This window comes from Narcine bancroftii, chromosome 11 (assembly GCF_036971445.1).
Source record: "Narcine bancroftii isolate sNarBan1 chromosome 11, sNarBan1.hap1, whole genome shotgun sequence".
Classification (NCBI taxonomy): Eukaryota; Metazoa; Chordata; class Chondrichthyes; order Torpediniformes; family Narcinidae; genus Narcine; species Narcine bancroftii.
Genome location: NC_091479.1, coordinates 84,895,497 through 84,907,866, shown reverse-complemented (window position 1 = coordinate 84,907,866; position 12,370 = coordinate 84,895,497). Strand labels below are relative to the sequence as shown.

The following is a 12,370-nucleotide window of genomic DNA, read 5'->3' as shown; positions in this document are numbered from 1 at the left end:
CATACGTATGAAAACTTCCCATGCTGCTTATCAGTGGTGCAAAGCAGTTGTACTCATTTTAAACTCATCAAGATGTAAATATTTTCAAATGCTAAAAATGTAAGCGTTGGAAATGTTCTTCATTTTTCAAGATGTGTGCACCCCATTTAAGAAAAAAACTATTATCTTTGCATTATATCTATATTTTTCTGCTTGGCAGTACTTTGAATGGAATAATTAAATATTCTGATTTCTCTCTTTCAGTCATATCTGGCTTTCGAGGAACAGTCCCTCAAGGTTTACCATTAGAAGTAGGGGATACAGTTCAAATATTGGAAAAATGTGATGGTGAGTTTGCCAATGGCAGAAACATTTTGGAGGAATTTAAACCTCCTTAATTTGGAAATTGTGCATAATAAATTCATAGCTAGCTTATTAAGTTTAAAAAAAAATCATATATTTGGCAGAGCTCGCACAATCGATCAAATAGCTGACTTTGGTTTCTCTTGTTTTGAACTCTTAATGGTATCAACCTGGACTTGGTGTTTCAGATTTATTTCTGCAACTACAAAACAAGTTTTGTTTGAAATGTTTTCTTGAAGGCCTGTGACAAGAAAAATGACAGGTCAAAACTTGTGAAAGTGATTAATTTGATTTTTGAGGGCAGTCTGATTTGTAGCTGTGGTGGGTTCAGAACCAGTGCGTAAACAATAAATCTCCTAGCTGTATTACTGTTGGTTTAAATTGCACTGGTTTGGTTGATTTTGGATAAAGCTAACAAGAAATTGAGGATGTTAAGAATGTTTTTGTACATGATTCTAAATGGCATGTTTGAGGAATGGGTTATGTTACACGAAACTTCAGTTGATTTTGTTTGCTCTTTACGACCTTAATTGGTTTTGACACCACTGATTTTTAGAGCAAACTGCATGTGCTTTTTTATGTGGCTTCTTTCCCCACCCGCACTTCTGTTGTGTCTTGGTAGGGAAGAGGGGCAGTGAGGAGATATGGTCTCTTTACAGTGAGCAAAGAAAATGAAAGCTGTTTCCAGTGAATATTTTGAAATAACTTCATTCCTGAGAGTTGAGAGCAATTTTCTTGCCTATCGTGGAGGCAAAAAATATGTACAGCTTGGAAATACATTGAAACCTTTAAAATTGGATAAATACGATGTGCGTTCTGGACCGAGGGATTTATTCTCAATGACCTCCTGCTGTAAAGTGAAAAGACTTCCTCTCTGAGTGCTTCACCAAAGCAACCATGGCAAGGGGATGAGAAACCCTGGGAGCAGGTGAGTAGGGGACATCCTAATCCAGAGCAAGTAGAATTGAGAGGCACAGGACAGATATCTATTGGATGCCACCATACATGTTACCTGCCAGGTCCTGAGGGGACCTAAAAGGAAATCTGCACACATCACGATTTGCTTTGTAAGTCCCTCATTTTCTTCAGGTTTCCAGTGATATTTTAAAAAAAAACACATCATGAAGTGCACTTCATCATTGCATTATGTCCTTTGGCATATTTTTGGAAAAGGTAAACACATACATTTTAGAAGTTGGCATAATAAGGATTGATATAAACCTTGTATCAAAGCATACTGGAGAATGCAAGCCACACGGTTTTCTTTCTCCAAAGCACTGCTTTGTGTATTGTTATAAACAGTCAATCAAACTTGAGAGTAATGCCATGGGCTGTAATTTGTGCATCAGGTATCATCAATCGACAATGCAAATTACACTGATTTTGAGAAATATGATTTTGATTTCTCACAAATGAAATTATTTCATTTTTAAAAATCCCTTGAATTTATGGTCTTTTTCATCTTGTTTAATGAGCACCAAGATAAAAATGTAAACATTTTTATCTTTGCTGTATAATTGATCACTTTATAATACAGGTCGAGAACCCCTCATCAGAGATGCTTTGGACCAGATGTTTTTCGGATTTGGAACAATGGAACGAAACAGCACTGTAGTATCAGTGGTTAAACAGTAACCACAAACAACGGCAAGCCTTTTTTTTGAGTGCTGACATGAAGCCACACGTGGAAAATTCACATGAAATAATGTTTAGTACTTACCAAAAAGCATGAAATAATGTTTAGTACTTACCAAAAAGCACGTGAGCTCTCCTTACGAAAGAAGATCACCTCCCCACTGCCGCCCCGGTCCCCAACTCTGATCCCCGCTCCTGCCCGAGGTCCCCACTCCTGCCTGGGAGCCTGAGGTGACTGCTTTGATGCAGAAGGCACCACACCCAATGTTGAGAGTGGAGTCGCCAGCTGGAGCCAATGCTGAAGGCTTGTACCCAGCTCCGTTTGGCATCTTCTGGCCAGAAGCAAAGATTTTGGGTTTGTTTTCAACTTTTATTGTAATCAAACTGGCACCAGCAGAGTCCCACATGGGCAAGTCAGGTGTTGAATTTATTTTCCACTTTTTGGCGCTAATTTTTTTTCTTGGTGTTTGGATATTTTCGGATATCACCTAGCCTTTTGTTCAAATATGAAGTTATTTTTATTTCGACAAAAGAACACAACTAAGAGGGGAAAAAGTCAGAAACTTGTGTGGATTTCGCTCGGGTCCTCTGGTTTCCTTTTATATTCCCCCAAAAAAGCACTGCTTGTTTACGTGGTTAATGTAAATCACTCCTTGTGTTGGTGAGTGGCAGAAAAGATGGGAAAGGAGCAAAGAGAATTGATGAATATTTGAGAGAGAATAGATTAGTTGGAAATGGGGGGGATGAGATTGATGGAATTATTTGGGACTGATGTCACCTTAAAATTTGAAAATCATATTTAAAAAAAAAAAAATATTTTGAGTTCTATTTTCACTTGAAATTCCATGGCCATCTTCAGTCTGGTGACTTGTAGTAAAGCTGCACTGAACAAAGAATGCAATCTTGTAAAGTTCACTGGTTATAGTATTTTGTTTGGTGCAATTGTTCACAACATGCTATACAAAATAGCTTCAATAAGGTTTTGAAATTTTGATCCATTATTAGTTGTAAACAGCAACAAAGGCAAGAAGAGACTACCTGCTCAATCTCCATGTTGGAAAAGGGGTCAATCTTGCTGCTCTGTATGCTTCAATAATGTTGAGGTGGAGATACTAGACAGCTTTAAGTTCTTGGACATCTTTGACAATTTGTCTTTGTTGATGTGATGGCTTTTTAAAAAAAAAAGCGCCAATGTGTATACTGTCTCAGAAGTTTTGGAAAATTTGGCATGTGGCCTGCATTAACAACTTTTTTTCAGGTACACCATCAAAAATATCCTGTCGCTTTTTGAGATTTTATTTAATACCTGATTTAGATCTTCCCAAAACTTTTCCACTTTCTCACATGCCCAAATTGCATGTACTGTTGTTCCCGTTTCCTTCTTACAGCAGAAATATCTATCTGATAATGTTGGGTCCCATTCTTTTGAACTTTTGAGGCGTGATATATAACCTGTGTAACCAATTATATTGTATCTTGCATAACCTCGTGTTTATTATATTCTTCATAGTTCTGGAGCATAACTTTTCCCATGTTTCATTTTTTATCTTTATGTTTAAATCTTTTTCCCATTTTTATTTGGGTTTATAGCTTATAATCATAATTTTCCTTCTCTTGCAGCTTGTACATCAAGCTCGTTATAAATCTTTTTATTATCGTTGTGTCTGTAATCACATATTCAAAGCTGCTTCCTTCTGGTAATCTCAGTCTGCTTCCCAATTTGTCCTTTAAGTAGGTTTTCAGTTGGTGGTATGCAAACATTCTACCATGAGTTATACCATATTTGTACTTCATTTGTTCAAATGTTAATAAATTACATACCAAAAAATCCAGAGATCTTTCTTCAAAGTAATATAAGAAGTAAAGAATTAGGCCTCAAACTGGATGAAGCGCAAAAAAGATTTATTATGATTGCCTTAGCTGTAGCAAAAAATGTATAATGTCAACTTGGAAATCAGAAGGGAGCCTGAGAGTACAGGAATGATACATGGAAATGAATAAATGTATTCCATTGGAAAAAAATAACATATAATTAAAAAAATAAAGTCACTTTATTTGAACAAATTTGGGAACTGTACATGGAACACAACAGAGAAGGCTTGCCTCAGACCTCCACCCCCTAAAATAAGAAGACAAAATGACTTGATCCAGTGTGCAAAAGTAGATGACACAATTTTCTTGTTTATTTTCATTGTGTGATGACATTGTTTAATGGTTTTATTGTATTGTATTTGTTGAATGTTAAATGGGTTTGGAAGGGGGAAGGAAGGGAGGGGGAAAAGGGGGAGAAAATGCCACTGTGTATATTTAAGAGGGAAAGATTTGTATGTATTTTGATTGTTATGGTTCACAGTGTGGGAAAAAAAAATCCTGTCGGGATGCATCACGGCATGACATGGGAATTGCTCCACCCAATGCTGAAAGGAACGGTGGAGAGAGATAAACCCCACTCAGAAAATCACACAAACCTCCCTCCCCTCCATCGACACTGCTACAGAAAAGCGGCCAACGTGAGGGACTCAGCACACCCTGGCCACAACCTTTTCGCCCTCCTTCCATTGGGAAGAAGGTTCGTGAGTGTGAAATCATGTACACTCCGGGCCCCTTTTTCCCCCTGCTGCTATCAGACTCTTGAGCCAACATAGTAATAAAACAACATTCTCTTTGCTCCATTGTAACAGATTTTTTTTCTCTGTAATGCTTCATTCCGTATGGTTTATTTGCTATTCAAAGCAAAACCTTTCACTCTATCTTGGGGCACATGATAGTAAACCTGAGGTTCTATCTTTTGAATATGGACATTGACCAATAAAGTTTTGCAAAGCAAGTTGAAAGTCTGAGATGTCAATGTCTCAGCTAAAGCAACAGGGTATCTGGTTCCCCTAGTGAACAGTGCAAATACCTGTGCACCTCTTTAACCTGCCGGAGGGCTTGTGAAATTAACGCAAAATAATTAGATAGAAGTGTAAACACCAGTTGATCAAGAGAATATTCAGATTGAGTTTTGGAATGGCAAAAGAGGTAGAGGAGCAGGATGGACTGAGGGAAACAAAAAAAAAATTAATATTTTTGGTTATTTTGCATTTTTCAGATAGCCAACAATTTAAATGAAGAAATGAAACTGTACGCTAGCTAATTTTCAGTGACATTGGCAGTAATTAACATTTAGCACGTCGTAAAAAAGTGTCTGGTAGCTAATCCAGGATAAATTAATAATAGCTGTGAACTGCCTCCTTGCATCATTTTGGACGTTTCTAACATTGTGTTTAGTTGATATCTCTTTGGCTTGGCTTCGCGGACGAAGATTTATGGAGGGGGTAAATGTCCACGTCAGCTGCAGGCTCGTTTGTGGCTGACAAGTCCGATGCGGGACTATTGTGCAAGGAAAGCAACTTAATGCCCCATTTAATAAATTTCAGTGACGTCGATACTGTTTTCATCAGTGTAAGTCGAACAGCAATTTTGCATTTGTAGTGTTGACTTGCATATGTGCCTACACCTCCGTTTTTTGGGAATTGGTGCATGAGTAATGGTGTATGTGGTTGACCTCGTTGTTCTTGTAGGGAGTTGGTGGCAATTATTTGCAGGGAACATGATCAGAGATAGTTTTTGATGCTATTGAATGGGTCATGTGTGTACCTTGATCTTGTTTTCTACTGATTTCCCATGACCTGTGTTCATGTCCTCTTATTACAACCTTTATTTTTTTTTTAAAAACATAAACTGATGTTTTCCTTTTGTATTTTGTCTTCAGGTTGGTACAGAGGATTTGTCTTAAAAAATCCAAGCACTAAGGTATAAATATCAACATATTTAATTTTTTAAACCTGAATTTAAAAGAAAAGCTTGGAATTCTGCTTAAATGAATCACTATACTTAAAGAAAAAAATTATGTTCAGTATTTTCCGTCTGGGGACATGCAGAATGCATCTAAAAGATGCTATGTAAGTGAAAGTCTTGCTTTGTACATAATATACTTGTGATAGTATAGATCTATCACCAATGTACATAGTGTATATAGTTACTGTATCTAGACTGTGCTTACAGCGATTGGCTGAGAGCTAAGCCACACCTATTGTCTGGGCCTTAAAGGGTTGTGTCCCTAGCCAGGTCGGATCATTCCGGACTGGTCGGCCACCTGTGAAGAGCTCCTGTCTTTTGCTAATAAAAGCCTTGGTTTGGATCAACAAGTCTTTGGTTCTTTTGACAAGCTCTACAATACTGTCATGCTTTATTTCTTCAGTCTGTGGATATTAATCCCGGACTTCAGTTTTTTCAGATTTCAAGTATCGGATAAGGATTACATATTTGTTTTAAGATGGTGGCAAATATGTTATCTGTGCAATCATGTCAATTTTTCTTTAGAATAGAAGATTTTAATCATAGAAATCTGGTTGTTTCCTGGTACAGAAAAAAACCCTGATTTCCAGAATTCAAGTAACTGGCAAAAATAAATTGAGGAAAATAAATATTTTTTTAAAAATTAAGAATAAAATAATGAATTTTAAAAAAATGCATAAGTTTAAAATTGTAAAAGTAAGTGTGCTCCGAAATAACACACAAGCTTTTGGTAAAGATGGGAGAAAATATTGAGCCAATTGAGCAAATGGAATGCCTTGGTCATGCTTTTCTCATAGTAGCTATTTAAATAAAGTTTTGTTAAATAAATGGCGTCACCCAAGATGAGGGGTTGGTTGATGTCACTCGCCGTTGGGGTGACTCTCTCGAAGTGTCCCCTTATCCCTGACTAGTAAGAAAATCCCTGGTCATACTTTCTCTGTAAACTTGTTAAGGGGGGAGGGGGGGTTAATTATCTATAATATTATTGTTCATCTTTTGGGCAGTTCAGTTGAGGGGGTGATGCAGTAATGTTTAAAAGTTTTCAAGGAAAGTAAAATGCTTTAAGGTTTACATATTCATGCAAGTGAAATTTGCTCAGTGTAAGTAATATAGTATTTGTCTTTTAAACAACTTATTTTGAATGCAGGTGTATTAGTTAGGCATTGTAAGAGAAACTCTCAAAGCAACTGGAAGATGTACTTATCTGTAATCTACCAATCCTCCTCGGTGCCAGATATCAGGGGTCTTGCTGTACTTGCTTTAAGTGGCATGTAATTAAAAATCACAATTTTATTTATACCAGTCCTGATCCTTTAATTTTCAGTTGCTTTTTATCTGACATTGAAGTAGAAAAATCCTCCATTAAACCAAAGGCCGGAGCTATTGCTTTCGGGCCACCTGTGCAACACTGTTCTCTCCAGTTCCTGATTTTACTCCTTCAGAATGTGATTGAAACCTTGTTGATGAAAGTTTTTGTTTCATCACCTAATTTCTCATTACATGGGCAATATTTCAGTGACATGTCTATGTCAGAGTGTATTTTATTTAAAGATCCTTGATTTGTTTTACTTATAGTATGCAAATGTTAGTTTTTTTTTTAAACTGTGAAGCATGGTGTTAGTACTTTGATATTTCACATTTGTTGTCATGTAGTTTAAAAAAAATAACCAATGTTTTTTTTTTCATTCTTTAAGGGAATTTTCCCTGCTGCCTATGTTCACTTGAAAAATGCAATTGTCAAAAATAAAGGGTAAGTTAATTAATTCTAAACTATGAAAGGGAGAACCATCCTCAGGCTTAACTCTCCGAAATATTATAATTTGAACAGTTATTCCACAGAATTGCTACTGCAATTACACTATTGTGATATCTAGCTGCTTGCAGAAACATATAATTAAGCCTAAGAGAAGAAAATATCCCTCAGTCATAATCAAATTGGCTGCTCGATAAAGACTTTCATGAGTTAAATGATGAGATTAATTAAGATTTATTGCTGAAAGTACTTCCTGGTCTTAAGATTTAATTAAAGGTAGGAAATATAATGAGCAAAATAGTTGCTTGCATTTCCCTATAAATGTGATATATTGCATATAGTTAGCAATTACATTTTAATATGTCCCTGGCTAAGAATGTGTTGCACTTTGATATGTACACACACATACGAAATATTACAAAACCTGTGCACTTCGTCTGAACCATTGATGATCTCTTTTCACATTTCACTTTCTTTGGGTACATGATGTTCACTGATTTGCTTTTAGCAGTTACAGTGTCCATTATTTCTGAGTAGAGTGGAACTAAAACCACAAATGGGTGAATGAAAAGCATTTAGACTTGTTGTCCAGCTATGGAGAAAATCCAATTCGATTCAAAGTTTTGAGTACAAAATAAGTTATGGTTTGCTGGTTTATTTAATATGTATGAGTCAGAATTTTTAAATACATAATTAATTTTATGTGAATGTAAATACATGAATATAAAACTGATGGATCTGTCTGATATTCTGAAATCAATACTGGTTTCCATGTGCCTTTGAGCACCAATGATCACCTTGCCACCATGTGGTTTGGTGACATTGTACTTTCTATGTAAATTCAGGGCTTAATGAAACAGATTATCAGGTTGGTGAAGGTACAGAATGGTTTCTCTGCAAGGGTTGTAAATATTCTACTGAGAACTCTCCAAGCAGGAAACATCCCATCAATTTCCAATACCTCTTGCTCTCTTCCTCGATGATATGACCCAAGATGTTGATGGAGGTAGAACAATGGATTTGGCGTATATTGATTTTAGTAAGGTGTTGGACAACATTCCCCATGGTAGGCTCACCCAGAAAGTCATGAAGCATGGAAACTAGGCTGTGTGGATTCTAAATTGCCTTGCCCACAGAAAGCAGAGGGTGGTAGTAGATTCTGACTGGAGATTGGTAACGAGTGGTGTTCCACAGGGATTTGTTTTTCGACTTTGTGATTTTTATTGATGACTTGGATGAAGAAGCGTTAGGGTGAGTCAGTAACACTGCAGATGATGTAAAGGTTCGTTTTGTTGTGAAACGTGTAGAAAGTTGTATGTTGCACCGGGATATAGGTTGGATGCACATTTGGGTGGAGAAGTGACAGATGGTGTTCAATCTGGTAAAGTGTGAAGCAATGCGCATTGGATGAATGAATGTGAAGGTGAATTAATGACAGGATTTTTAGCAGTCTGGAGAAACAAAGGATCTTGCAGTTCAATTTCATTGAACACCACAAGGTAGGTGCACGAGTTGGAGGTATGTTGACCAACATTGGTTAAGGGATTGAGTTCAAGAGCCATGAGGTAATATTGGAGCTCTATATAACTCTGTTCGACCACACTTGGAATATTGTGTTCAGGTCTGGTCACTTAATTATAGGAAGGATGTAGAAGCTTTAGCGAGAGCACAGAGGAGATTTACCAGGATGCTGCCTCAATTGGAGAACAGGCTTATGACTTTTCTCTTTGGAATAATGGAGGTGAAAGGCAGCTTAATATAAGTAAGTTGACATTTTAAAATGTTTTACATCTTATTTAAAACTTGGCAGAACCCAATTTTACCCGTTGAAAACTTGGCCACCCAATTAACCTACAACCCTTGGAGCACCCAAGGAAAGCTCACATGGGTCATGAGAAAGAACAAACCCCTTACCCAGGGCCAGATTCAAACTCATGTCACTGGCACTGTAGTAGTATGTTAACCTTGCTGATGTGAGTGGGCATGGACAGCTGGCACATTTTTCTTAGGTTGGCAATGGCTAACACCAGAGGGGATCTGTTTAAGGTGAGTGGAGGTAAGTCAGGGAAGACATCCAAGGTAGGTTTTTACACAGAGAGTTCTAAGTGCCTGGAATGCATTGCAAAGGTGGTGAGTGAGTCTTGTTACATTTAAAGATTTTAATGGAATTGGATGTTGAAAAATGGAAGATTATGGGGTGTGAGGGAGGGAAGGGTGAGACTGATGTGGAGATTTACATGGGTAAGCAAAACACTGTGGACCAGAGAGCTTGTCGTTTTCACAGAAAAGCTGTATAAATTCAGCAAGCAGCCTAGCATTCTTAATGTAACAAAGATAAAGATGGATATCCACATTTTGGGCCTGAGCCCTTTGTCAAGGTTTGAGCAAAAAGTAAACAGGTGCCTGAATAAAATGGTGAGGGGAGGGGCAAGGGGAGGAGCACAGGCCCAAAGCCAAGAGGTCATAGATGGATATGGGTGGGAAGACACGTGAAAAAAAACTGATGTGATGGGGGAGGGTTGTCATAGGCGGATATGAGTGCGCATCTGTATTGTATTGTTCTAAGTTTAATCACTTTGCATGCCAAGGAATATGGGCACACCTTTGCATTTGATTGGTAGAGTGTTTATTAGACTCCCAAGTCTCTACCTTGTATCTATCAGATGAGGGAAAAGGGCCCAAAAGCCCTGTTGTCCCTGATCCCACCTATTCCATGACCTCAGGGTCACATTTAAGTTTGGGATAAGTATTGGCTCTTTCGAAAACAAGATGTTTCCACTTCTTCCAGTGTCTGAATACCTTTTTTTGTATCTTGCATGTGCTGCAAGTTGATTATTTGCAAACTAAAGGTATGTTGTCAATTGTCCAGCCTTGCCTGTCCATTCTAATTCTTCCTCTCCATACATTTATTGAAATGTCTTTTGCACAACGAAACTATATCCACTTCTATAGGTTCCTCTGGCAGTTCCTTACAGATTCCTCTGAGTGGGGGAGGGCAGGGGGGCAGAGGGGGGGGGAGTTCCTCCTCAGGTCTTCCTTGTATCTCTCCCCTCTTATCTTAAACTTATACCCTCCAGTTCTTTGCCTGGGAAAAGACTATGAACATTCACTTTTACATGCCCCTCAAGTTTTTCAAGAAATTGTGCAGCTGAGCTTGACAATTTTTTTATATTTATGAACTCATGCAGTGGAAACTTCTTGCCCAAGACTTTCACAAGGTAGATAGAAATGTGGGGTTTTTTTCTATGAAAAAGTGAAATATCCCAGTATTTCTGTAACTTGCCACAGATTTGTGACTTCAATTCTTTTTACAATCACAGACAATTTGAAACAGTCATTCCAACAGAAGACACCGTCATCACAGAAATGACAGGAACTTTGCGAGAATGGGGAATTATGTGGAAACAGCTTTATGTGGTAACAGTATTCTTTTGGTATCTAAAAATGCATATCCACTGAAATATATTTTTACTCCCATTTCAGAAAGGTTCTGACTTAAAAAGGGCAGCAGAATTCTGATATTTCAGTATTAATGAATTAACATTTGCATGAACTCCAACATCTGGTGCTGGACGGTGAAATTTCCTATCTTTCTACCACATGGAAATATGGTTGGATTCTCAGTCTGTCCAGAAGCCTTGTTGGTATTCGACAATAGGTTTGATGTACTGAATTATGACACATTCATGTTCCTCTCGTAAATGAAGATTTCTTTTGACACCTCCATGCTGTTTGAATAACCCTTAAAATAAAATTTGACAGCTGAAGCAGCAACAGGATTAATTGTTTTCTCTCACATTGCCAGTAGACTCAACAATTTAAAAATATAATTAGTTCTGATTGGGATTCATTAATTTAAAATTTCTGTTGCTCTTCAAGATGCATTTTTTCAGACTAATTGAACTAGCTGTCCAAATCTTTGCTTTTACTTTCATTACGTGAAACTGGAAGAAATTGATTGATTAATAATATAGCATAAGTACAAAAATCCACACAAAGGTTACAATTCACAAAGCTTTAATCATGTGAATTTTAATAATTACTTTGACTTAATTGGAATAGTAGTTTATTGCTCAAGATTCAGTTGTCCTTTTCCTCTTGATGCACCTCCCCAGCAAGTTTCCTCCTGATGGGACATTAACTGCCTGGACTTCTCCACCTCAATTAATTAGGCACTCTAACCTCAGGCCCCAAACATGCTGCTCTCCATGGACTTTACACCAACTCCAAATTCACTCAAATCCATAGATGAGGGAGGCATGTTTGCAGTCTAATTACTGATCTCCATATTGCAGAGACTGGGTGTCTGCTGTCACATCTACTCCAAGACCCAGACCTCACTAACCATCAGGATATCATCACGGGCCTCTTCACTTCAGGTGATATCCCCACCACTGCAAACTGATATTTTCCCAACCCCATCCTGCTCACTTATACCCAAGCTCTGTTTCTGCCTGCTCCTGAACCACTGAACATCTTGTTCCTCAACACTATTTTGTCTTCCCTCATCTAGTCCCTTCCCACTGACAGCTGGACATACTCCACCTCTTTATCTTCACAGTGGAAATGCAATCCATTCCTTATTAGGAAGACACTAGCACTCTTCACTTTCTTAATGGAAGAACTTGTCCTTGCCTGAACAACTTTTCCTTCAACTCCTTCCATATCCAGGGTTCAGCAAAGGGCACACATATTGGCCCCAGCTACACATGCCTCTTTGTCTGGTATGTGGTTAGTCCTTATTCCAATCCTACTTGAGCACCACTTCCAACTCTTCCTCCATGACATGGATAACAGTTT

At 37.8% G+C, this 12,370-nt stretch overlaps 1 protein-coding gene across 7 annotated transcripts in view; it reads left to right on the top strand.

Moving 5' to 3' along the window:
• The window catches only part of LOC138746060 (dedicator of cytokinesis protein 4-like), a 282,285-nt gene that overhangs the window by 64,075 nt on the left and 205,840 nt on the right, over positions 1 to 12,370 (top strand). For all 7 annotated transcript variants that reach the window (XR_011346681.1, XM_069903813.1, XM_069903812.1 and 4 more), the window contains exons 2-5: positions 244 to 327; positions 5,732 to 5,772; positions 7,512 to 7,567; positions 10,891 to 10,987. Coding sequence is in view for 6 of the 7 variants with exons in the window: in XM_069903813.1 (XP_069759914.1) it covers positions 244 to 327; positions 5,732 to 5,772; positions 7,512 to 7,567; positions 10,891 to 10,987 (278 nt within the window). In the remaining variant the exon portion in view is untranslated. The remainder of the gene's footprint in view (positions 1 to 243; positions 328 to 5,731; positions 5,773 to 7,511; positions 7,568 to 10,890; positions 10,988 to 12,370) is intronic.